Source organism: Urocitellus parryii, chromosome 5 (assembly GCF_045843805.1).
Source record: "Urocitellus parryii isolate mUroPar1 chromosome 5, mUroPar1.hap1, whole genome shotgun sequence".
NCBI lineage: Eukaryota > Metazoa > Chordata > Mammalia > Rodentia > Sciuridae > Urocitellus > Urocitellus parryii.
In genome coordinates, this window is record NC_135535.1 from 15,156,129 (window position 1) to 15,181,311 (window position 25,183).

The 25,183-nt window shown below is 36.4% G+C and overlaps 1 protein-coding gene across 6 annotated transcripts in view; it reads right to left on the minus strand.

Annotated features, from left to right (window-relative positions):
• Ric8b (RIC8 guanine nucleotide exchange factor B) overlaps positions 1–25,183 on the minus strand; it is a 107,389-nt gene that overhangs the window by 15,900 nt on the left and 66,306 nt on the right. For 5 of the 6 annotated variants that reach the window (XR_003301574.2, XM_026397106.2, XM_026397127.2 and 2 more), the window contains exons 7-9: positions 20,759–20,903; positions 13,307–13,451; positions 1,825–1,944 (exon numbers count right to left, since the gene is read on the minus strand). Coding sequence is in view for 5 of the 6 variants with exons in the window: in XM_026397106.2 (XP_026252891.1) it covers positions 1,825–1,944; positions 13,307–13,451; positions 20,759–20,903 (410 nt within the window). In the remaining variant the exon portion in view is untranslated. The remainder of the gene's footprint in view (positions 1–1,824; positions 1,945–13,306; positions 13,452–20,758; positions 20,904–25,183) is intronic. The other variant, XM_026397143.2, reaches the window with a different exon arrangement.

The window sequence follows — 25,183 nt, forward strand, 5'->3', positions numbered from 1 at the left end:
CTTATGAAATTGGTAGTGTATCTACTGATAAGCCAAGTTCCCAGATTATATTGCATTATCCTAGGCAGTTTTTCCCCCATTGTCTACTTTTCCTAGCTTGGATTTTATTCATTCAAGGTAGATGGACCAGTTGAAGAGCACCTATGCTAACTTCTAAAAATTCATATTGTTGGTCAGAATATGAAATATTTAACTGCTTCACTGTCCTAAAACACTAATAATACTCCACTTAGGTCTCTGTTAACAATTCCCCCTCTAGCTTCCACTACATGAGCTATGTTGGGTCTCCTCCTAACTTCTACTTCTACCCAAGTTTCATTAGTTACATCAGACTCTTCTGGAAGCAGCCAAGCGCATTCATATCTTATTTTTGTATAAATAAATTTTTAAAAAATGGTGCTGGGGATTAAACCCAGGGCCTTGTACATGCCAAGCATGTGCTGTACTCCTGAGCTACATCCTCAGCTACTGTATCTTATTTTTATATATTCATTTAGAACTTCTTATTCTGCCTTAAATAGGTTTGCCCTATCAATATCTTCTCTGTGACTATTAATTCCTTCAGGAAAAGAAAATGTCTATTCCATACAAAGGTATGAGAATATAATTGCAAACAGTTAAAAATGTCTTTTGAAGGTTGTGAGCACAGTTACCTGTAAGCTTTAACCTTCTTAGGAATGGATAGATATTTAAAAGCGGTAAGCTGGCAGTCCTTGAGTTGTAGTTACACTTTGTAGATAACGAAGTTACTTATTTCTAAACAACTTCTACCACATTACTGCATCATTTAAAAGCTCAGAGTGCAGTGTCAAAATACCCATACTTGTCATCCTTCCCACATCAGTCTCTTGTTCTTGCCTATTTCTACTCTAAGCCTCCTGCTCTACCCTTCACCTATGTTTGTTTCTTTGTTAGACCTTTCCTTTTCCCAGTTTGGCTTCACATTCAACTTGCTTTTTCTCTTGATTGAGGGATACTAGCTCTTTTTTTCACACCCTCCACCCCCTGCACATAGCTACTATGAAAGAGGAGATGACCAGAAGAAATTCACCTGAAAATGGTAGATGCCACCAACACACAGAAGCACTCACTCAAGATGGCTTAAGGAGACAGTGACTCAATGTATGACTGGAAAATTAGAGCAATTCAGCCAAGTATGAAAGGATTTTTTTTTTCAAATAACTCCTCCAAGATGACTCGTTGCTGATTAGTATATATGTGGTTTAATTATTTTCAAAACTGGTTATTTTTTGGAAGGCAAGGAGACATGAAGCAAGAGGGGAAGGGCAGATTGTTTTTAGAACCTCTAATTAATACAAGTGCCTGCTTTCAGAAAATCCTTCATTTGAGCTATTTCTTTTCACTTTTTCCTATTGGATGCATTACATTTCAGAATTCTTGGTTTTAGCAGCAACCCAAAAAAGCAGAACTGCAAACTCGCACATCAAAAATGAAAGGGAAAGAAAAGCGCATAATGATTTGGAACAAAAACAAAAACAGGCTGAAACAAAAATACAAGAAGCAGCAAAATCATTGAACCTAACTCATAGCATCTTTTTGAAGACAGGGAGGTTAGTTGGTTAAATATTACAGTGATCTAATAGTTACTATCTTAGCTTATGTTTTAAGAAATGCACATCCAGAAGCGGCACATGTAGAAAAACCATGGTAGCCAAGAGGTGTCTGAACTACTGCTGCATGGGCCACCCTGTTTCAATCAGCATGGATTTCCAGAGTTGCTGTTCTATGGTAACTCTCAGTGAGAGAGACAAAGAAATAGAACATTTTTAGAAACCAAGCAAAAAATGGATGGGAATACAATACCTGGAAAGTTTATCAAGCATGTTGACAAGTTTCATGGCTTCATATTCTTTTTGTTCTTCTGTCATTTCATCTATGGGGTTTGGCATTGGTTCCTCTAAATGACCAGTGATAAGATTAATGCTACAAAAAGAAAAAAAAGTTATGCTGTATGTTTTAAAACTATGCTCTTTCTATACTTTTCTGGTCCAAGTTTTAAGTTATAATAAGAAAGAGTATAATAGCCAAAAAAATTGGCAATAATTTTGGTAGTAACTTTATGGTACAGAATTGCTGTAGTAATTAAAAAAAAACTGACTTCAACTAATTTGGGAAATGGGCTATCGTCATTGTTTAAAAAAAAAAAAAAAGAAAGAAAAGAACAACCAAACTTGACTTGCCAACTCTTATTTTAAAGGCATGGTTGTTTTTGAAAAATATAAAATTTGATTGGTGCCGTTGGATAAATATCCTTGGATGCACAGTTTATTCATTAATTATAAGGGTACATATGACTTCATAGAAGGTGAAATGAGGAAATCCATTTGTGATACAGCATAAAACAAACGTCAAAAAAAAAACTGGAAAAATGATGACAGAGAGGCTGCAATCTGGAAATGAAAGCATGCCAATTTATAATCTCAGGAAATTAGTCCATTAGTGAGACCACAGAGGGCAATGAGTGTTTAAATAATAAAAGATAAAGCAGAAGAACAATTTTAATTAGATTTGATCTGACCTAGATAAAAAAAAAAAGGAATAAAATCTAGCCAACCAAGAGACAAAGTACCATCTTGGCTTTCTAGAAACAGATTTAATACAGTTCTTATAATGAATACTTGGCAAAAACTTTGTATGACATTTTAATACCAAATAAATTATTCTCTTAAATAAAAGCCATACTTCTTCTTTCTTTTTATTTTTTCCTGAGGTGGGGAAATAAAAGATAGACTTCCAAGGGGTGCTAAAGATCTGTAACTTAAAACATTTTTCTAGAGAAGCAGACAAGAGGTTACAAGATCTTATAATACAGCCAAGTGCAGACAATTGCTGTTGTTCTGACTGGGGACTGAACCCAGGGGTACTTCACCACTGAGCTACATCCTCAGTCCTTCTAATTTTTATTTTGATACAGGGTCTCACTACATTGCTGAGGCTGTTTTTTTTAAAATACCATTTATTTATTTGCTTGTTTGTTTATTTATTTAATGTGGTGCTGAGGATTGAACCCAGTGCCTTGCATATGCTAGGCGAGTGCTCTACCGCTAAGCCACAACCCCAACCCCACCAAGCTGGTTTTGAACTTGTGATCCTTCCTACCTCAACCTCCAAAGTTGATCAAATGAAATATCACTGCAAGTAGCAAACTGATAAACAAATTATTTTCTACGGTCTAGAAACACCAAAGTTTTCAGAGCCTTCATAATAAGCAAACGAATGAGCAAGTCAAGTATAAACCATGTGGAATGTCGTAGACTGGGGTAAACTCGAGAACAGTGCCTGTCTAAATTTTAAAAGATATCATGTGGCCAAAACAAAGACATTGCAATCAACTGGATCCTGTGGTAGCCAGCATAAAGCCCCTGTTTGAGATTTCTGCTTGGACAAGTCACCTCCCTTCCTCACTTGAAGTAAGCCTAGCTCACTGGACACTTGTTATCTATTACCTTGGATTTCCTTTCTTTTTCTACATTCCTCAGATGCCACATAATACACGAATTTTGTTGGAAAACTCAGTGCTCACCATTTTTGAAAACCAGAGTTAAAATCTGTGTTGCTGTTCTTACATAGGACATATATGTCTAGAGTTGTGGTTAAAAAAACATGTTCCTTTTAGAACCTCAATATTTAATATAGAAAAAAACAGAATTGTTCAGGCAAAAGGGGGAATGGGGGAGCAGAAGACAGTGAGGCCTAGGGCCCCTAGTTTGTCCTCCACCTGCTTGCTTCCTTTTAAGGTACCCCCAAGGCTCTTTTAGGAATGCTGGGGCTTTGGGGAAACCTGAAGTCCCCTCTGCTAGTTACTAATTCTTAGCTTTGCCAGATATACGTTAGAATCACTTGGGAATTTCAAAGAACAAGTTTGAGCTTCACCTTAATCTGTGTGTGCATGTGTGTATATCAAAGTTTTCTAGGTAATTCCGATACACAATGAGGTTAGGAACCACTGGGCTATATTGTCTGTGTATACCCTCATGGTATGCTACTAGTTCTTTTTTCAGGTGCCCATAAAAGAGGAAAAGGCCTCTAGTTAAAAGCCATCAACAAAAATGCTATTTCCCAAAAATTCAGGCAAGATTTTCGAGAACTATGGAGATATATCCAAATGCTACACTGAAAATACAATACCACCCCCATCCATTATTTCCTCAGGCAAATGATAAGAAGTCATCTGTTTTCACTGGTTTCTCCCTTGCTACCTAATACATTAGAAAAATAAAACAAAACTTCCTTGTCTTATAAATAAATAAATGTACTTATTACATATACAGATCATCCCAAGCAGATGAAGAAAACCAGGTCTTGGAATAAAGTACAAGGGAAGGTAAATGTATTAACTATGGAGATCGTGCTCTTTTGCCACTTGAGAAAAGACTTCTCAAAATTTAATGGAGGTATGATTTGAAAAATCAAATTTGTTGACTATTTACTGTTTCAAATATGATATCAGCACAAAGAATCAGGAAAAACTAATCTGAGGGATGCACTGGTGAGCCCTGTGGTATTGTGGGCACCATAACACACAGTCAGATATTAATTCTTGGATGAGAACATGTTGATTCTTTTGTTGGTTTCTTAGTTTAGTGGAAATGATGACTGTTTTCTATAAGCTGACTTTAAGTCTCCCAACTGCTAAAACGACTTCATGGCTTGCTCTGAAATCCTTTGTAATTGCAGCTTAAACACATTGTATCAGAGCTTAAATTCATTCTTAGAGAGTAAAATCGCATCCTCTATCTATGCAGTAAAACATTCCAAGCCCTCCAAAGTCACTCCAGGGATCCAAGTTTCACTTTTTCCTTTAAAAAGACAATGTACCCCCTTGATAGAAGAATATAAACAAAGCTATAGCCACTCTATTATAGGGAAACACCACTGTCTTGTAGCTGAAGGCAGATGGTTCTGTCTATCCTCCTGTCCCTCCCTCCTTCAAGCCAGAGTCTCTGGTAGTTTCCCCACCAAGAAAAGGAAGAAAAAACATACAAAGGTCACCGTGACAACCATGATGCGTGGTTTCATAAAACAGATTATTTCAGTTGAACACTTCAGTTGAACACTGGCACCTTAACAACTTCCCATAGCAGTCTGGAATTTAACTTTGCAGGTTTCTCTACTAATCCTGGGGTTACTTTTATTTTATCCTAAGACTGAGTCTTGGACACAGACAATTAATGCTTTAAGGACACTAATTATGGTAGATATTTTATTGAGTTTATATTTATCATAATTTCTCCCACCTTGTCTTTACTCCCCTCTCCATCCTCCTAGCATTCCAATCCTATGATTATTAATGTCTCCCAATCAGGTGACAGGAAGCATCTAAACTCCTATCTTTGGACACTTCATCATGCATTTTTAAAATTATTATATTAAACCACTGGATGAACTGACAGCAGCTATGGGCCTAGAGACAAAAGGATTAAGACAAACTAAAAAGGTATGAGCAGATGAATACATGTGTAAAAGTTGAAATATATTTCAAGTCTTTCACTCTTTCTTCAAATTGTTTCCATTTTTGGTCAACAGCAACAGTACTAGGTCATTTAACAATAAAAAAGCCATTAAATGTTCCCTCAAATTGTGTTGAGCCTCAGTGATAAAGCACTTTGCCTAGCAAACTTGAGGCCCCGGGTTCCATTCCCAGCATTGGGGGAAAAATCCCCTTAGCTACATGAAAGTTAACTTCAATTTCTAAAGTGTGGCTTAAATTTTACTCAGAGCATTCTAGTAAAAGAAGCAGCTTTAAAGTCAAATCTCTACAGGGGCAAGGCAGGTAAGATGAAAGTGAAAGGGGAGGCTGTCAAGATAAAGGAAGCTGTGGCTGGGATGAAGGGGGCTGCCGCTACTCAATTCCAGCAGCTGGCTGTGACATGAGAGTGCAGGCCATATCAGAACTGCCATTTTTTCCAACAAAGCTTGAAATCCACATTTTCATACGAAATATCTGAATTCTAAATGTTGGCAAATAAATAAATTATCCTAAGAAGCAATACGTAAAATAAAAAGCAAAAACAAAAACCACATAATCAACACTACATGAGTAAGCCAAACAAAACATGTTTACGTAAGCTAAATCCAGCCTAGGTGCCGATAATTTACAACTTTTAGGAAACAGATCAGAGCTTTTGGTAAGTAGCATTTTGTAAGCCCAGACCAGGGAAGAAGGGAATAGGTGGGGTTGGAAAGGAGACTGTGTATGAGAATGATACTAAAAATGCCCATCCAGGACACTCCACAGCCTATTCCCCCTCGGATTAACAACACAACAAACATTTAACCATTTCTTGTTTTTCTTGAATTCCATTCCCTGGCTACCACTCCTTAACTAGATGAGGGGCTTGATGAAGGTAGGAAACTGGATTGTCACAGAATCCTAATGCCGAGGAGGGGCTGATCAACTAAAAAAATAACTCAGAAAAATGAATTAATTCAACAAAAATTTGCTACTGTTTGCCAGGCATTATTCTGAGGAACAAAAACAGATGCAAACAAAATCCCCTATGGAGTTTATCTTCTAATGGAGGAAACAACAGATCTAAAGAATAAGGAAGCTTATGGCAGGAGGTGATAAGTGCTGTGAGAGAAGGAGCAACAGAGGCGTGGGGTGGCGAGGTCAAGGCAGGAGCACTACTACCCTGAATAAGAAGCTGATACCTGAGCACAGACTTGAAGGAGGGAAGGCAATCCAGTGACATTCCAGGAAGAAGGATCCTCAAGGCAACGGCCTTGGGCAGGAGCATGTGTGGGGTGTTTAACAAATAGTGAAGAGCTCAAAGTGGTGAGGGCACAGCAAGAGAAAGCACAAGTATAAGCAGACTACAGCCAGAACTTTGGTTCTTAGTCACAGTAGGTACAGTCTGACATACATTTTCTAAGGACAACAAAGGACTACTGTGTTGAAAACAATGTCACAGATAGAATCAACAAGACCAGCGGGAGCTGGGGTGTAGCTCAAGTGGTAGAGCGCTTGCCTAGATATGTATGAAGCCTTGGGTTCAATTCCTAGCACTGCAATCAAAAAACAAGCCAGCAGTGGTGCACACTGGGAAGGCTGAAGCAACAGGACCACAAGTTAAGAGGCCAGCCTCAGCAATATATTAAGATCCTGTCTCAAAACTTAAAAATAAAATAAAATAAGAAGGTCCAGGGATTTAGCACAGTGGTAGAGAGCCCCTGGGTTTTATACCTAGTACCAAACTAAACTATACAAAAACCTAAGACCAATTAGAAGGTTATTAAGAAGACCCTGGAGAGTGACAAAATTTTAGTTTGGTAGCAGTGCTGGAAATAAGGGGTGACTAAATTCTGACTATGATGAACGTACAGCCAGAACTATCTGATAGATGTATGTGTACATTTACAGAATTTAAATGAATCAAATAGAACTTTGTGTTTTCAGGGATATCAGGATGTATAAAGACCCATTCACTTTCTCTTGTTTTCTGTTTTGATTACATCAAAGTATAGGGAAGCTATAATGAAGGTAAAACTCATCTCCCTTTGAAGGACTTGGAGGCAGAATTTAGTAGCAGTTAAACCACAGTTCTGCCTTCACACCTACTAGGATGGTTATTACTGAGAACACAAACTTACTTCCCTCCAGAAAACAGCAAATACTGTGAGGAAGCAGAAAAAAAGAGAAGCCCTGAACTCTTGGAGGGAATGTAAAATGGTATGGCTGTTTCTTAAGAAATTAAGCATACAACTACCATGTGATCCAGCCATTCCTCTTTTGGGTACTGATCCAAAAGAAGTGAAAGCAGGGACCTGAATGGATACTGGTACACTCATGTTTAGCAGCATTATTCACCACAGTCAAAAGTTGAAAGCAACCCAAGTGTCTGCCGATGGATGAATGGATAAACACAATGTGGTATACACATAGAATAGAATACTATTCAGACTTAAAATGAAAGGAAAATTTGACACACATTACAATACGAGTGAATCCTAAAGACATTCTTCTAAGTTAGCTAGTCACAGAAGGACAAATATGATTCCATGTACATTAGGTCTCTAGATTTCAGAGAGACAGAGAGAGATGGTGGTTACCAGAGGCTAGAAGGTGGGAGAATGGGTACAGAACTTCACTGGGGAAGATGAAAAAGTTCTGGAGATGGACAGTGGTGATGGTTAGAAAATCTTATGTCATGTGTACTTTACCCCAAAATAAAAAGGAAAAGTAAAGAGAACAGTAAAATATACTCTGGCTACCTCAAAAACCAGCAGAATCCCTCAAACACAACAAGCTCTGGAGTCAGGCTAAGGGACATGTATGGACTCTCTGCCTTGGGCAAGTTACTTGACTTCACTGAGCTCACCTGTAAAATGGGAATAACCCTACCTCAAAGAGTTGTGAAGATGAGATAATATTTGTGAAGTTCTTAGAACAGTGCTTGGCACAAGTTAAACACTCAATAAAATACCAGCTATTATTGTTTGCATAGTTGAGGCACTTTCTGAGAAATAAGAAACAAAGACCTCAGATGATCCAGGAAGTGATTTATTCTATTTAGTTATCATTATGGAGACATATGTATAATCTTTATTCACTAAAGAAACTACACCACTGTAGGGCATGGCTGCCCGCTTCCCGGTCTTGCGGCCGCACATGTGGCTGGGATGGCTCCTGGTGATCAGCCAGAAGGCAGTGCTGTGGGTGGTGACAGAAAAAGCGGACCACCTCCAGGGTAGGTCCAGGACTCTTCCACTGCCCTCGTGGACAGCTGGTGCCTTCCCTTACGGACTATGGGATGGGTGTACACGTGAACTTGCTCCACCCCTCTGACCTTTATTCTGATTGGCTTCTGTGCAGTATATAAGCTGTCTGTACTTCCTCAATAAACAAGATCCTCTCCCTGGTGCCTCTGATTGTCCTCCGGCAAGGGAGGGCTGGGTGCAGGTTGCCAGTCCTGTGCTTTCCCCACTTCTCCTGCTGGGGGGGGGTGGGGCTAAAAACCCCCGACTCACGACAACTAGGGCTCTTGTGGAGTCTGATATAATTAAATTCACATATAAGATACTGTGAAGATAAACCAGTTCTTCAAAATGTCTCAAGTAATTTGAGCACTAGTGTATAAATGTTCACACTAATTCCACATTAAAGAAGTAGGATAAATTATGAAACCACATCCTAATCCAAGTCTTTGCATTAGATTAGCAATGGAAAGAACTAGGTAATATGGGTGTCAGATATTTATTATCAGATATTTATTAAATGTTTACCATGTATCAACCACACAAACATAAATACTGAATACATTTACATGAATATCAATATGCATGTATGCAAGAAAGAAAAGCTCCAAAATGTCTTTTTAAATTATAGTACTTTACGGGGCTGGGGTTGTGGCTCAGGATAAAGGGTCAGCCTAGTGCAAGTGAGGTATTGATTTTGATCCTCAGTACCAATACAAATAAATAAAATAAAGGTATCGTGTCCATCTACAACTTAAAAATTTTTAAAAAAATTATAGTACTTTAAAAATGTTTCCTATTAGGCTATTTGATTAAGAGTGCTATCCTTGCCATAAAGGGCAGAAAACTGATGGTTGTGAATCTACATAAAATGAAAACTGGAGCAAAGTTCAGCACTGTAGTTCAGCTAACACATCTGGTTAATGATGGTCATTAACCCAAATTATAATACAAAAGAAAACAGCTCAAATTTGAAATTACAAAATTGATATTATTGTAATAATCACAAAGGCTGGTAAACTTTTAGAACTGGTGTGCATGGCAGAAATAGTCATAATTTCATTTTCAACTCTGGTCTTTCAGTGATCTGAATTTAGATGTGCTTCATGAATGCTTGCAGTAATAAATCCCAGTTCCTAGAGACGCTAATTAAATCCCATTATATATCAATTATACCATCACAACCCAAACTAGACAAAGAAAAATCATGGTTTTTTGATTTACTTACTTCAAGAAAACTAAAAACAAAGAAATGATTTATATAGCCCAAATATAATGAGACAACTATATTAGAACTTGACTTAAGCAGCATAACAAAATTTTGACAATTAAAAGGAAAAAAAAGTATCTTGCCTTATGCTTAAGAAACCATCTGTATAGCTACTGCCATAGCTACAGCTGTGATAAATATAGTTAAGAAGTGCCCCTGAATTTGCTCAATAAAAAGATTTTAAGGATATAAGTATGGATATAAGTATGATCTAATGTGGAGTTTGAATATCTGAGGTATCCTAAAGAGTCTGCCCACTTTTCCTTCAATAAACACATCTCTTTTACACCTCAGAGATATGTACCCTCTTGCCTTTATGTCTTCCATAAAGACATCTCTTTACACCTCAGACACCTGTGTACCTAGTCTGAAAGCCACTGTTCTAAAATGAGCCAAATGTCATTAAACACATTCAATTAATGTTTAGAATGATGTAAAACCATGTCAGCCAGAAGGTAATGTTATGTCATGCTTTTATTTTTTCTATACAGCTAAGGGGTCTTAGCAGAGACATAGAAGAAATAGGTATAAAAGTTAGAATTTGAACATTTGGTTGCTCTTTGATAAAGGATCAAACTTCACTGGAAAGTGTTAACAAACCTGGCTAGACATACACCAAAAACCTACGTGGCTCGTAATTTAATTCTATGAGTATATTTTGTCTAAATGTGCAAATTGCAGCAAGTCATTTCCAGTCCATTAAATACATTTATTTTGACACAAAAAGAATTGCTGTGATATTAACTGTCTCCCATAGCCTGAATGTAAGCTCCATGCAATTCTGGGCTTCAGATTCCAATAAAGGATTACAGGTTACCTTGGTGCATTAATCAGAATCCACTTACATTTTTGACCACAGGACTAGGGCCAACTGAAGAATAATTTCTCTGCTTCTGCCAATACTAGCAACTGTTGCGAATAAATGCATCATAAGAAAAGCAAACTAGATCTTGGGAACTCTGACTGGTGAAGGGTAATCAGGGGGTAGGAGAATAAGTAATCCTTTCAGATGCCGACTTTTTAAGCTTGACTAGATTAGTAAAAGTTTTCGTAACAAGTTCTTTGAGCTCTGTAAACTGCTCCCTAGAGTACAAAAGTCATCTTGCTTACAAAGTACTCTGTTTGCCACCGCTTTTACAAGGACCATTTGAAGAATTAACACATTAAAGGTCCCACCACACTTTTCATCTTAAAGAAAAATGATTTAAGAGAAAAACAGATGCAAATATATTTGAAGGGAGAAGATGTGATGCCACTTGGAAAACATTTATATTTGTAATAATTAATATTTAAGAGACACAATATTTGACAATGGTGATCATTCTGATCATACTATTACACTACTCCTGTGAACCGCATAAGCCAAGTTCAAAGGCTAAAAATGATTTCAGTTAAGATGTAAAGCTCAAGTATAGAGTCTTCTTGTGACATAGCCAAAACATTAACAATATCAGACACCACAGTTACTGATTTAGACAAAAGGTGCTCTAATGAAATCCTCTATGTAACAATTCTGTTTCTTATACTCTTAGGAGAGACCCCCGTGTTCCTGTATGCTCTCTGAGCTCCTTCTTATTACAGTAGCATTCTGGTACTTGCTAAGCATATGATCATTAGCATTATAAAAGACATCCACCAAATAAAATGGATAATATACACTGAGATGCAAAAATATGAGCCATCCATGAGTACCTCTTGAGTTTTCTGCCTTAATTGACTGTCCATATTCCCTGGGAATCAATGAATGCCTAATGTAATCTCCACCTTCATTTTAAAATGAGATGTTTAGATGGATGTGGTGGCATACACCTATAATCTCAGATACTCAGGAGGCTGAGGCCAAAGGATTGCTGGGACTCTTGGGTTTGAGTTTGTTCTCATAGTAAGACCCCCATCTCAGAAAAAAAAGTGGCAGTGGGGGTCAGGAAAGTGAGACTTTTCAAGTAGGGTATTTTTACATGTCAAATGAAGAGATATAAATTAATATGGAAAACAATTAATGGAATAGGAAAACCAAGAGCTAATAAGACTAACTTAGCATGATGACTTAGAGAAAGAAAGAATATGATTTCTCTATTTGAATTTGTAATACTTGACAGAAATGCCCAATCTATAACATCTAAATAGTGGTAGTCTTAAGAACATACTATTTACAGTCACTGCTAGCTTCCCCTGTCCAAAAAGCTTTTTTTTCCTAAGACACATTCTATAAGATCCTAAAGAGTCTAATAGATAACACTAGGAATGCTGAAAGCAACACTACCTACTCAGACCTATTTTGCCAAGAAATAGGCCATTTATCTTATTGGGGACCTGTCATTTCTTTCCTCTTCTGAAACTATGTTACTTTTATGTCAACAGGGCATAATTTGTACGTAAAAAAAAAAAAAACCCAAAACCAAAACTCCCCTAAAACCAAATTTTCAGATTATGATTGTCTATCCTTGATCACTTCATAATACAGAAGACTATCAATAGAAAACAGAGCACCTCAACATTACTGATAATGCCAAAAGGGAAGGGAATACCTTTTTAATGTTTTGTAATGGAATCCAGCAAAAACTGCTCAAATAATTACTAATGAATAGAAACTAAGAAATTTACTTGAGATGGAGGTTGACGGGGAATGAAAAGGATGGGGAGAGAGCAGAAGGAATGATAGGTGGTTTGTCTTGAAGTTTGGCGGGGCAGAGAATTAGTGATTTTAATTTGTAAGCACTGACTCTGACTTCATAGTTTCAGATTTGCCTTTTTAGTGCACTGACTTAACTTGTTAAAAAATGATCCATAAGTGTATGTTTGATTACAATTCAATGTGGAGCCAGACTTCTTCCTTTGTTGCATTATTTTTTTGACCTGTAAGAGTTTTTATGTAAGGGAGTTGATCATAATGTATGAAACTTAACATTTAGAGTTCTGAGAAAGACCGAAATATCAAATAACCAAGTTAAATTTGGTCTTGGTTAGAACATATAAAATCTCTTATGGAAAAGAAGGAAAACAGTAAGCAGTAATGTTTTTAGTAGATGATAGACTTCTAAAATCAACAGCTCTCTTAGTACTTGAGAGAAGATAATGAACATGTTGAAAACATCATGCAACTGAACATTTCTTGCAATATTATCCTTCCTCAATCACTTAAAGTCATTCTCTAAGGCACTCGCTATAAAACTGCCTCAAAAAACACCATTAAAAGGAAAGCTTCCAAATCCACAAGAGAAAAGAAACACTGGAAAATGAAAGACAAAGGAAGTGAAAGGCAAATAACCAACTGATAGGCACAGCAATAGTTAGGTGAAAAGAAACTTGATACTATACTTTGGTTTTGCATTTTTGTATTCTTCAGTGTCTGTATCCTCGTCCTCTGAGTACCAATTATCTCCTCTTCCTCCAGCCAAGAGGCCCCTGGCCGCCAACAGTCCTGCAGCATTCCCATAGCCAGTATATTTCAGCAGGCTATCCACTGCAAAACAGAACAGGGTTTTAGACAGGAGTTCATGGGTGCTTACCATCATCATCAACCACTCACACCCAATGTAGGGAGGGAGGTGTGTGGAAGTGGTTATGCCGAATTTTCAACAAATTGTTTTATATGTTTTGAGGACTAAGAGCCTTTTTTTTTCAGAAAAAGAAACTTAACAGCTGATCCAAACACACTTTTGGCAGAAGTGGGGCCTCTGTGACTGCTAGGTCACTGGTAAGGATCATGTTGCAATAATAAAGTTTCTGATCTTAAATCTTACATTTCTAAAATTCAGTTTAAGAGAAATCATAAGAAACTAGAAATAATAAAGGTCAAATTTGGATTTTACCAATATGGTATGTAATGTATTCTTTGTAAGAATAGGAGGTAAAAGGTGTAAGAAATAAGAAAATTAAGGATATTAGTAAATAAGTTAATCTAATATACTACTCTAAAAAAAAAAAAAAAGCAACAATATGTAAACACAAGAAGCCCAAAGAGAAGATAGGTCCAGAGCTAGACAGACAAGGTTCCAATTAGGACTCTACCACTTAGTTGACCTTGGGTAAGAGATCCTGCAACCACCCCACTTTTCAAATCTGTAGGAGTGAAATAATAACCATCTACTCCACAAGTTAATACCTGCAAGGAATTTAGCAAAGCATCTGGTTAAATTCATTCTTTTTCTCTAGTAATACTGGGTAAAAGAATTATTTCAGGAACACCGCCCCCGCCAAAAAAAAACCCCAAAACAAAAAACACCCAATGACTCTCAGTGGATGCTGGATAGGATTACATCAGAATTTAAAACTCATCATGTAACCTGAAAGCCCTCTGAATAAATCTGATATGCCCCATCTTGTGACAGTGGGTCCCCAAGATAAAGTGATTTAGATAAATTAGTGAATCATTAAACTAGGGGAAGAAATCAAAATTCAGTGTATATAGGTATTTTTAATATTCTTGGAGGTCAGACATGAACTTAATGCATGTTCAGATACAAAGCCATTGATGATGTAGATCACAGATTTAAACCAACATAGCACTGATGCTCTCACTGCAAGCATTGCTGATAAGGCTTATTTTCATTTTTTTGTGTGTGTGTGTGCTGATCCCAAGGCTGTGTGTATGTTAAACACATGCTCTATCACTGAGCTACACTCCAGCCACAGTCTTACTATTTTTTCCCCCAGGCTTATTATTATTTAAATAAATAAGGATATTTAATGCTTCCATAAAAATAATATTCACTGAAATCATTAAAGTCTAAATTGTGGCAACACAAATAAATGGTTTAAATGAATATACTTAAAAACAGCAATTTAAAATGACACATAGCATTTAGCTAAAGATTAAAATAGTTTAAGAACACAAACATGATGAAAGTCCAAATAGACTAAACAAAAGTAAATATAATTCCAAATAACTGCTTTTTTATACAGAAAATTCTTCTGAAAGCCAGTTAATAGTAAAAATGCCTGACATTTTAGTGAAAATATTTATTGTTCTTTCACTGGAGCAAACATGTGCCAACTCTGTGATAGGCAGTGTGGGTTACAAAGATGATTTAAGACACACTTTGCCTTCAAAACAGTTAAGGCCGCAGCCAATAGTTTTAAAGGCAAATGAACTTTTGTTAAAGAGATAAAATATTTGAAAGTGGGGGTGAGAGAGAGGGAGAAAAATGGAATGCAAAATTCTCAATGAGAAGCACTGATGGAGTGTTTATGACGTTATTTTTTAGTCTATTTTTGAATAAACTATATAATATCCTATTTGATATTGGGAAAGTAGAAAAGGAAAAATGACTGACCTTGGATATTAAGGTAAGCTGCTAAGACAAAGAAAAGATTTTCTGGTGGTCCTAAATGTACTCTCTTACACACACACACACACAATTTATTCTTTGTCATAATAATTATCCATATAGTTATATAAAAATGTTACCGAAATGAAATAATTCAGCATTTAGGCAGAAAGTAGCATTTCACTACTCTTTTACCAGGATGCTAGAGGGTATTTTACAAACAGAGGCGAGCAACCAGGGCAGCACAGTGAGAGCTACACAGGTAGTCAAGAAGAAAAGAGTGGCAAAACCAATCTCCCCAGATACCATTCTCCTTTCTCTGTATAGATCTTTTTCTTTCTGGTCAAATACTGCAACTTTTAGATATCCATACTAGTAGTTTTCTCTACCTAGTGTCTTTATTCCAGAGTTGCATTTCTCTATTCCTTATTCCACGTTAACTGCCCAAGACATCTTTGTAAAGCATGATTCCTTCCATTACGGGCTAAACTCAAATTCCAAAACAGGGTCTAAAGGGCTCTTCATTTGGTGGCCTTTGCCTCTTTTCCAAATTCATCTCGTATACTGTGGACTTCTCACATCTTGAACTAGTCCCCCACCTCCCCAAATCTACTAGTTATTTTCCATTTCTTTGTATTCTTTTGCAAAGACATTCTCACTCCCTAATCATTCCCTCAGTCAGGCTACCATGTTACCTGGGCACATTTCTCTCTTAGGGAACTTACTACAGTATAATGAAATTACTATTTTTTTATATGGAGAAATACACAGGATGGCATACGTTCTAGACTGGATTTATAGAGAGCACAAATACTGCTCTTTGATTAAACATTTATGGGGCATTCACTTTCTGTAAGGTTCTTTGTTAAGCATGGTGGGATCCAGAGATGAGTACAATATGATTTCTAACTTAAAGAGACTTAATGTCTAGAATTCAAGCTCAACCAATAAAGAGTGACAACATGGCAAATGTCAAAAGTTTTAAAAACATAAATAAATAAAACTACCATAAAGGAAAGAATGATTTACTTTGCTTGTGATGGTCAAAGAAGTCTTAAGAGATGAGGCTCAAGCTGATCTTCAAGGACACCCCATGATAAAGTTCACCCCTCGATAACAAAAATGGGAAGGCATCCCATGAATAAATAAGGCATTTAGTATGATTAAGCAGAAATAGCTGTAAAATACACTATATAGGTAAACCATGATTTGGATTTTACTATGCCGGCGACAGGAAATCATTTAAAGTTTTACATGAGGGAATGACAAGATTATATCTGTTGATTATATCAGTCCCTCTGTTAGCTATGTAAAAGATAAAATGAAGAAAACCTTACTAGAAACAGATTTACTTAAATAGTTTAAGAAAATAATTTTAAGGGCCTGTACCAAGGTAGTGGTGTGGGAACAGAAAGAAGGGGAATAAATAAAAGAGGTATTTAGGAGGTAAAATATATATGATGTGATTATTAATCTGTAGGTAAAGAAGAAATTTGGGGTAATCCTGGCCTTTTGCCTTTAGCGATTAAATAGAAAATGTGACTTTCACAGAAAAAGTGACCAAAGGATAAAGAAAATGTTGGGGAGAATGGTAATGGAGATAATGAACTCAACTTTAGACATTAGTTGAAGTCACCTGTGAGAAACTCAAGTGCAGTTGTCAATGAGCAGGTAGATAAATATGACAGGTTCAGGAAAAAGGTTGGGGCTGGAGATAGAGATTTGGGAAGCTACTCAGCAAAAAGGCTGAAGCAAAAGCCAAGAGAGAGAATGAGATTACTCAGGGAGCAAAATAAAGTGAGAATGAGGCCAGAAGATGACTGTAAAGAGCACTGGGAATTAAATATGGAAAAGACAGGAATCAGCAAGAGAGACTGAAAAAAAAAAAGAAAAGAAATGGGGGGGGGTGTCAATAGATAATCTAGAAGTGTGTGGTAGCACAGAAACAATACACGTTGTCAGCATTGTCAACTGTTGAAGAGTTATAGGCAGATATAAAGATGACCTTAGAAATTGCTGGCTTTTACCAAGTTGAAGACTGAGTAAGGAAACTGAAAAGAAAAACAGATAAGTCTTACAAGATGCCAAAATCTGAAGGACAATGATATGTATGTATATAGTTTGAGGAAAGCACATGGGGAGAATAAAGGAAAAAAAAAGTATAGAGTAAAAACTGATGAAGCAAAGCTTCTGCAAAGACAGGAAGAGAAAAGGAAGAGAGAATGTTTAGCTCCAAGCTAGACACCTATTCCTCTGAGACTTAAATGGAGATTAAAGTAAATTTGTAAGTGTGGGGGGCTACATGCTGAGGGAGTTCAAGTCTAATCTCTGAGCAAATACGTTAAAGGGGCGGGGGGAGAACCCCACCAAAGTAGGAGACTATTTTCACAAATTATTTTCTTTTGATTAAACCACATAAAATCTATCTTTAGGTTCCCTGTAGAAAGAACCCAATTTGCAGAGTGATCCTAAAAGTTTAGTTATGGCAGGGTAAAGAGAACAAATTGGTGGCACAAGCACAAAGTTAGCCTTTTGGCCACTATCAGCTGGAGATGCCACTTTGCTTGGCACAGATGAGTATTTAAGACACCTGGAATGTTCCTTTTGTGCCTAATCTTCCATAAGATTTTGCATGCTGTATCTCATCTTATTTTAATTTCCTTCTTTACTTCTATTCTCTGTGTTCCTAACCCAATTTGCTTATGCTTACAGTCTCTATCTACCTTGCCGTCTGAGCTTTGAGCATTGATCAAAGTACCTTCCTTCACTTTCAAACTTAGCTATGCCTATCCTAAAGAGGAAAGCTCAGTTACTCTGACAAATTATTTGAAATCTATTTCATTTTGATAGTCTCTCCAAACCCAACTTCCAAAAATCTGATGACTTAAATTGAAGGTAGACTCTTTTTTTTGGCCCAAAGTTTTACATTTGAATTAGCTGACATTTAGAAACAGATTTTATGTAACAATCCAGTGTTCTAGTTTCTCTTGAAAAACTTGGAATATCTGATTGTTCATGGTAACAGTAAGTTGAAGTTGAACTGCAACATCCCTTTTCCAACCCCCTAGTGTCCCCACTGTCTCTCCAATAGTGAGTTGCTGGAAAGTATCAGTTTTTATTCATCATCTTATATCTAGTCTACCTGGTAACTTTTTTGTTTTTAAATTTTTTTTTTTTTGAAATTGTAGATGGACAGATGAACAGAATGCCTTTATTTTATTTTTATGTGGTGCTGAGGTTTGCACCCAATGTCTCACACATGAGAGGCAAGCGCTCTGCCACTGAGCTACAGCCCCAGCTCCCAACTGGTTTACTTTTATCACTAGCCTAGCTGCTATAGGCATTTGAGTCTGTGACTCCTTAGGGCAGAGACCCGTTTATCTTATGTATCTCAAAAATCCCATAGTTTAGCTCAAAAAATATTTTTGAATGACTGGATTTTTATTCCAAAATAATACATCTATACACCTGTGCTAATGTGGATTTGCTTTTGGGCTCAAAGTCACAACTACAAAATACTGGGTCCATAAGGGAATAAAGCCAACCATTTCAAATGGAAGAAAAATTTATAATAAATGAATATACCACATGTGCTACAATACTAACTCATCAGTAAGGTGATTATAGTTAGATATACATTTAGTTATGCATTTAGCTAATGCAATATTTAGACATAATAATTGTAGGAGAAACACACTTCATTTTAGCCTTTAAAAAAATTTTTTTATAAAGTATATATGGGATACATGTTCCTTGTAGAAAAATTATAATACAGAGAACTAAAAAAGAAAAAACCCACCAGTAATCTTACTACTCAGAGGTAACAATATCAATAATAAAATATTATCACATCATATTAATTATAAATATCTTGACAAACCTTACTGTTTATTCTTATTGTGGCACTGGGGATTGGACCCAGGGACACTCTACCCCTGAGCTACATTCCCCAGCCCTTTTTTATTTTGAGACAGGGTCTCACTATTTTGCCCAGGCTGGCTTCGAGCTTATGTTTCCTGCCTCAGGCTCCTCAATCATATTGATTATAGGCATGCACCACCAGGTCTGACTTTGACAAACCTTTTTCAATTAACAGGTACATATACAAGTACTTTAGATTTATGTACATACACATACTTAAAAAACAGATTTTTGATCTCAGAAAAAGTGATTCAATTTAGTCAATACTTATAGACAACTATACACAAGACATTATGATAACCACTTTGTTCCAAGATGATAATTCAATCTTTTTTCAAAGCCATCAAGGAAGAAAATTGTTCAAAAGAGCAGAAGAAACTGAAATAATATTAACCTTAGAGGGTTCTTTTGAAAATAACATGACTTATGCATAGAATGTCAGGCACATGATACCTCTACTTCATAAGAGCTATGCTTATTACCATTATGATAACGATCAAATCATGTTGCTAGTACACTATCTGAACAGGAACTTAAGTATTCAGATCAATGTTAAGAAATAAAGTTGAGAAATATAGTTGACTTAAGAGTTTTAGAGAAGTGCACTTTTTTTAATATATATTTTTTAGTTGTAGGTGGACATGATACCTTTATTTTATTTTATGTGGTGCTGAGGATCGAACCCAGTGCCTCACGTGTGCCAGGCAAGTGCTCTACCACTGAGCCACAACCCTAGCCCCGAGAAGTAAACTTTTTCATCTTCAAATTATCTATCTCATAAAACTTGAGTCTTTCAAAAAAATGGAATAAAAAATATGCTTATATGGGATTTTATATTAGGATATTTATAAACTAGAAGAAAGAAATACATGTGAATATCTGAGATCCTTTACTTAAAGAACCCAAATTAATACAGAATATTGAAATTAGCTGAAATTTTCTGGGAACTCCAATTTTCTCCTCCCTAAACCTCTTTTTTTTTAATTGTTCTTTTTAGATATCAGGACTATAGAGTATATTTTGACACATTATGCATACATACAGTATAACTTATTCTAACTAGGATCCCATTCTTGTGGTTGAACATGATGTAGTACCTGAATTATTATACAGACTTTTCATAATGGCTCCAGGTCCTGCCCCATCAAGATTAAGAAGTTTGCGTTAAAGATACAGAAAGTATAAACGTATGTGCTTGGCAATGTATCTGTCTTTGTGTGTCTTAATGAATTCAGAAGCATATAAAATGCTTTTTAATTTTTTGTTTTTTGGTACTGGGGATTAAACCCAGATTCACTTTATTACTGAGCTATACCCAAGCCCTTTTATTTTGAGAGAGGGTCTCACTAACTTGTTATTCTCCTGCCTCAGCATCTCAAGTAACTGGGATTACAGGTGTGTGCTACCATGTCCAGTTTATAAAATGTTTTTAAATTATTTATATTATCTTCTCGGCCCCTCTAATATGTTAGATAGTAAGCTCTGGTCAGGGTGGAAAAAGATGGCTACTACCAACAGGAAAATTTCTCAAGTTCCCTCCAAAAGATAAAAAGCAGGAGGCAAAGAGAGTTTAACCTACCTCTCTCTTTGCAAAGGACAAAAAGGAATTCAGCAGCAATTTGCTTGACTCCAAGGTCAACATGTGTCATGAGGCGCACCAGCTTATTTCTCACAGTTGAGCCAACTTCAGGTCGATTTGTCACATCCCTCAATGGTGGTAAAACCTGATGGCACAAATGAAAAAACCATCATCAACTGAGGGTACCTGAGTCTTTGAGGATGGTTGGTCTTGCAATTGGTCGGTCTTGCAATATTTACTGGGCTTAATTTTATAAGAGTGAAAAAATAAACAAATATATGTTAGCTTCCAAATAAAATTAAACAACAAAAATAAAACAAACTTCAAATAATTTGACGCCTGTAATGAGGCTTCATTTGCACAGCATCATCTCTGCTATATTACCAGGGTCTCCTAAAGGCATTTCCAAACTTTTACTCATCTCAACACCTGGAATGCTGTTTCTTGCCCCTATCAAAATCCATTTCAAAGTCTGATTCAAGTTTCTCCTTTGTCCACAGAAACTTCCTTAATATCCAGAGTCATATTGATTTCTTCATTATTTTAAGTCTGAAGCATTCACTAAAAAACTACGCTTATGCTTTCTTGATGTTTATAATAAAAAACTGGCTATTATGGGTTAAGCTTCCCTAATAAGAAAATCTGAAGTGCTTCTAAATCCAAAACTTGTTGAGCACTAAGAGGATGCCACAAATGGAAAATTCCACACATGAGAGGAAAATTGACTTCATGTGACAGATCGCAGTCAATCATGGGTAGACAAAACATAGTATAAAATTACCTTCAGGCTGGGTGTGATAGGGCACACCTGTAATCCTAGCTACTCGGGAGGCTGAGGCAGTGGGATTGCAAGTTTGAGGCCAGCCAGGGCAACTTAGTGAGACCCTGTCTCAAAATAAAAAAAACTTTTAAAAAGTGATGGGGATGTAGCCCAGTGGTAGAGCACTCCTGGGTTCAATCCCTCATATCAAAAGCAAAAAACAAATGTAACAAAATAAATAAATAATCCTTCAGACTATGTATATAAGGTACATAAAAAACATAAATGAATTTCCTGTTTGGACTTGGGTCCCAATGCCAAAATATCTCATTATGTTTATATGCAAATATTTCAAAATCAACCTAATTTCAAGCATTTTTGGTGAGAGATAATCTGGGGACTTTCTATGTTGTTAGTTGTGGTAATAGAGGTATACGTACATTATTTATAATCCTTGCAGTAACTCTGAAAAGAAGTAACAACAGGACCCTCATCCCTATTTTATAGATCTATCCTCAAAGGATTAGTGTCACTTGCCTACTTTGTCTGTTCCTTTGTTTGCTCACTCATCCAAACATCCACCCAAATACTTCTCTCTGGCTGTCCTATGAGAGAAGCTACTTTGTCTGAGCCCTTTTCTGTCAATTCTCTTCTCTCTTCTTGTCTTGTAAATCTTGGAATATTCAAGGGTTGAGTTCTTGAGCAACTCTTCTTTGTTATATTCGCTCACACTCTTGGTGGTTTCATCCAATTTAATAGTTTTATACAATCTCTACCTCCTCATGACTCTTGAATTTATTTTGGCATGTTGATTTCTTTCTGACTTCAAGGTTTTTTAAAATCACTGAATAGAAATGTATTATAGGATTTTACAAAGTGCTATGGAAAGTAATAGGTAAATGTAAGGACAAATTATATTAAAATTAACTTCCATTTTTAAGATTACATCTACAATGACAGAGAATATTCAACATAATACAATATTTAATATGCTGCGACCACCTTCTTTACAGACTGATTACAGAGCAAATCAGTGTCATGAAGACACTCTAACCTTTATGCTAGTGCATTTCAGTCTGTAATGTACATTCCAAATACCTATGGATGTTGTTAAAATGCAGATTCTGATTCAGTAAATCTTGGTGGGACCTATAATTCTGCATTTCTTTTTTTTTTTTAACACTGGTGGCAAATTTGTGTGCATATAATCCAGTATTGTTAACTATCCGTACAATATTGTACAACAGGTTTCTAGAACTTAGTCATTTTATGTAACTGAAATTTTATTATACCCATTGGATATAAAATCCCTAACCAGAGAATCTGACGTGCTCCCAAATCCAAAACTTGTTGAGCATTAAGAGAAGCCACAAATGGAAAATTCCACACATGACAGGAATATTGACCTCATGTAATACGTCACAGTCAATCATGGGTAGATGTTATATTGTGTAAAATCCATACTATCCCCAAGCCCTTGGTAAACACTAATTCCACTCTGCTATAACCTCCAGATTTTTATAGACTCCTCAAATTTAGCATGTCCTAAATGGGACTCTTGATGCTCCCACCAAAGCTCCTCATAGAGTTTTCCGTCTCATTAACTGTTAATTAAAATTCATTCTTCCAATTGCTAAGTACGAAAACCTTAGAAATATCCTTCACTCCTTTTTCATTCCCCATATCCATCTACTAGCAAATTATGTTGGCTCTATTTCTGAAACTCACCCATAATCCAACCACTTTTCACTACCAAGTAAGTCCAAGCTACCAATACTTCTCACCTGGATGAATATCATAGCCTCTAAGTGGTCCCTGCTTCTGTCCTGCTACTTCTACAATTCTATACACAGCAGCTAGGATCATCTTTTGAAAGTCAGGTCATGTCACTCCTCAGAGTGCTCCAGTTTCCATGACTTCCCATCTCTCTCATAGTAGAAGGTAAGGTCCCCATAACTCCCTTATGAGGTGACATACAATCATTTCCTGCTACTTTTTTGACTTTGTTTTTACTGTTCTCCTGGCTTATACTACTTCAGCTATACAGACTTCCATGGAATTTCTTAAACATGCCAAGTATTTTCTTACCTCAGGTCCTTGCATTTACTGTTCTTTCAGCCCAGAAACAATTTTTCTACAAACTTGCATGGCTTTCTCGCTTAACTTCCTTCAAGGTCTCTGTTCAAATATCACTTATAAAAGAATTCCATGACCACCCCTTTGCTAACCTCTAGCATTCTCTCCTTTGCCACCCTACCCCTGCCTCTACTCTAATTTTGCTCACAGCATTGACCACCATCTGGCATAGTATATGCTTTTGGTTTACTGTCTGCCCCCTTCTACAGAACTTACAGGGCAGGGATTTCTTTCTTTGGCTTATTGCTCTCTTTCTAGTGCCTGGAATATTATGGTTCTCAATAAATATTTATTGAATGAAGGGAAAATGAATTAATTCCAGTAACTTCTATTAAGTGATATATTAGACTGTTTTATTACTATAAGGAAATACCTGAGTTGGGTTAATTTCACGAAAAAAAAAAAGAGGTTTATTTAGTTCATAGTACTGAAGGTTCAAATTCCAAGACTGTGTGGCTATATCCATCAAAGACAGCTTTGGTAAGGTGGAGAACAATATCACAATGGCAGGGGCATGTGTGGGAGGGAAAAAAAAAATCACATCTTAAAACAGGAAGCTGCAATTCAGGGGTGGGCTCACTCTTTAAGAACTTGCTCTCAGAAAATCTCAAGGGTCTCACAAAGGTTATCTTAATCCCTCAGGAGGGCAGCTCCTCCAATGACTGAAGAACTGCTCAACTCCCAACATCACAACTGTGGGAATCAAGTTTCTAACACATGAACCCTTGGAGGACAAACCATACCCAAACTGTAGCAGGTGGCTGCTATATAGTGAGGACTTGTGCTAGGAAATGAGGGTAAACACAAAGTCAAGTAATAATTTACTATGCACCTACTATATGCCAGACCTTTTGTGAATATTTTATTTTATTCAGTCAACTAACCTTCTTCCTTGCCTCTCTCTTTTTCTATAGCTGAGGGCCTACCATGTATCACAAAGTACTGGAAGCATTGGAGATAAGGCTATAAATAAAAAATGAAAACTAAATCTCAGAAAATTGAATACTTTACCCAAATGTTATAAAATTCATATTTCAATATATCTGGGAGGGTAGAGCACAGTACAAGGCACAAAGTAATTACGCAAAAAAATTATTATTTGATTATGCCAACTGTACTCCATATTTATCTCTCATTTCTAGAAGAATGAGATGTAATAAATATAGCATGTGTCCATAGTCCCACATTGGAAAATCTATATTACCATGTAAAAGTTGTTAGCTATTTATTTTGGTTCCTTTTTTAAAATGTAATTTTATTGTTGCTGTTGTTTTCTACCACTCCCCAACTACATATGTATTTCTCCCTTAGTACTATTACCCTCCAACAAGTTTTACTTTGATAAATTGTGTCTAGTTTTTCTTTCAAATCTACTAAATACACACCTCTTCTATAAGCCTCTCAAGACTAATTCAGCCTGAATAAGTAATTTCTACCATCTGTTTTCTAACTGTCCATATATGGAATAATCAAAACCAATTTTCTTTGGGTATATGTGAGTTGGATTTAATTAGGTATTCAGTAATGAC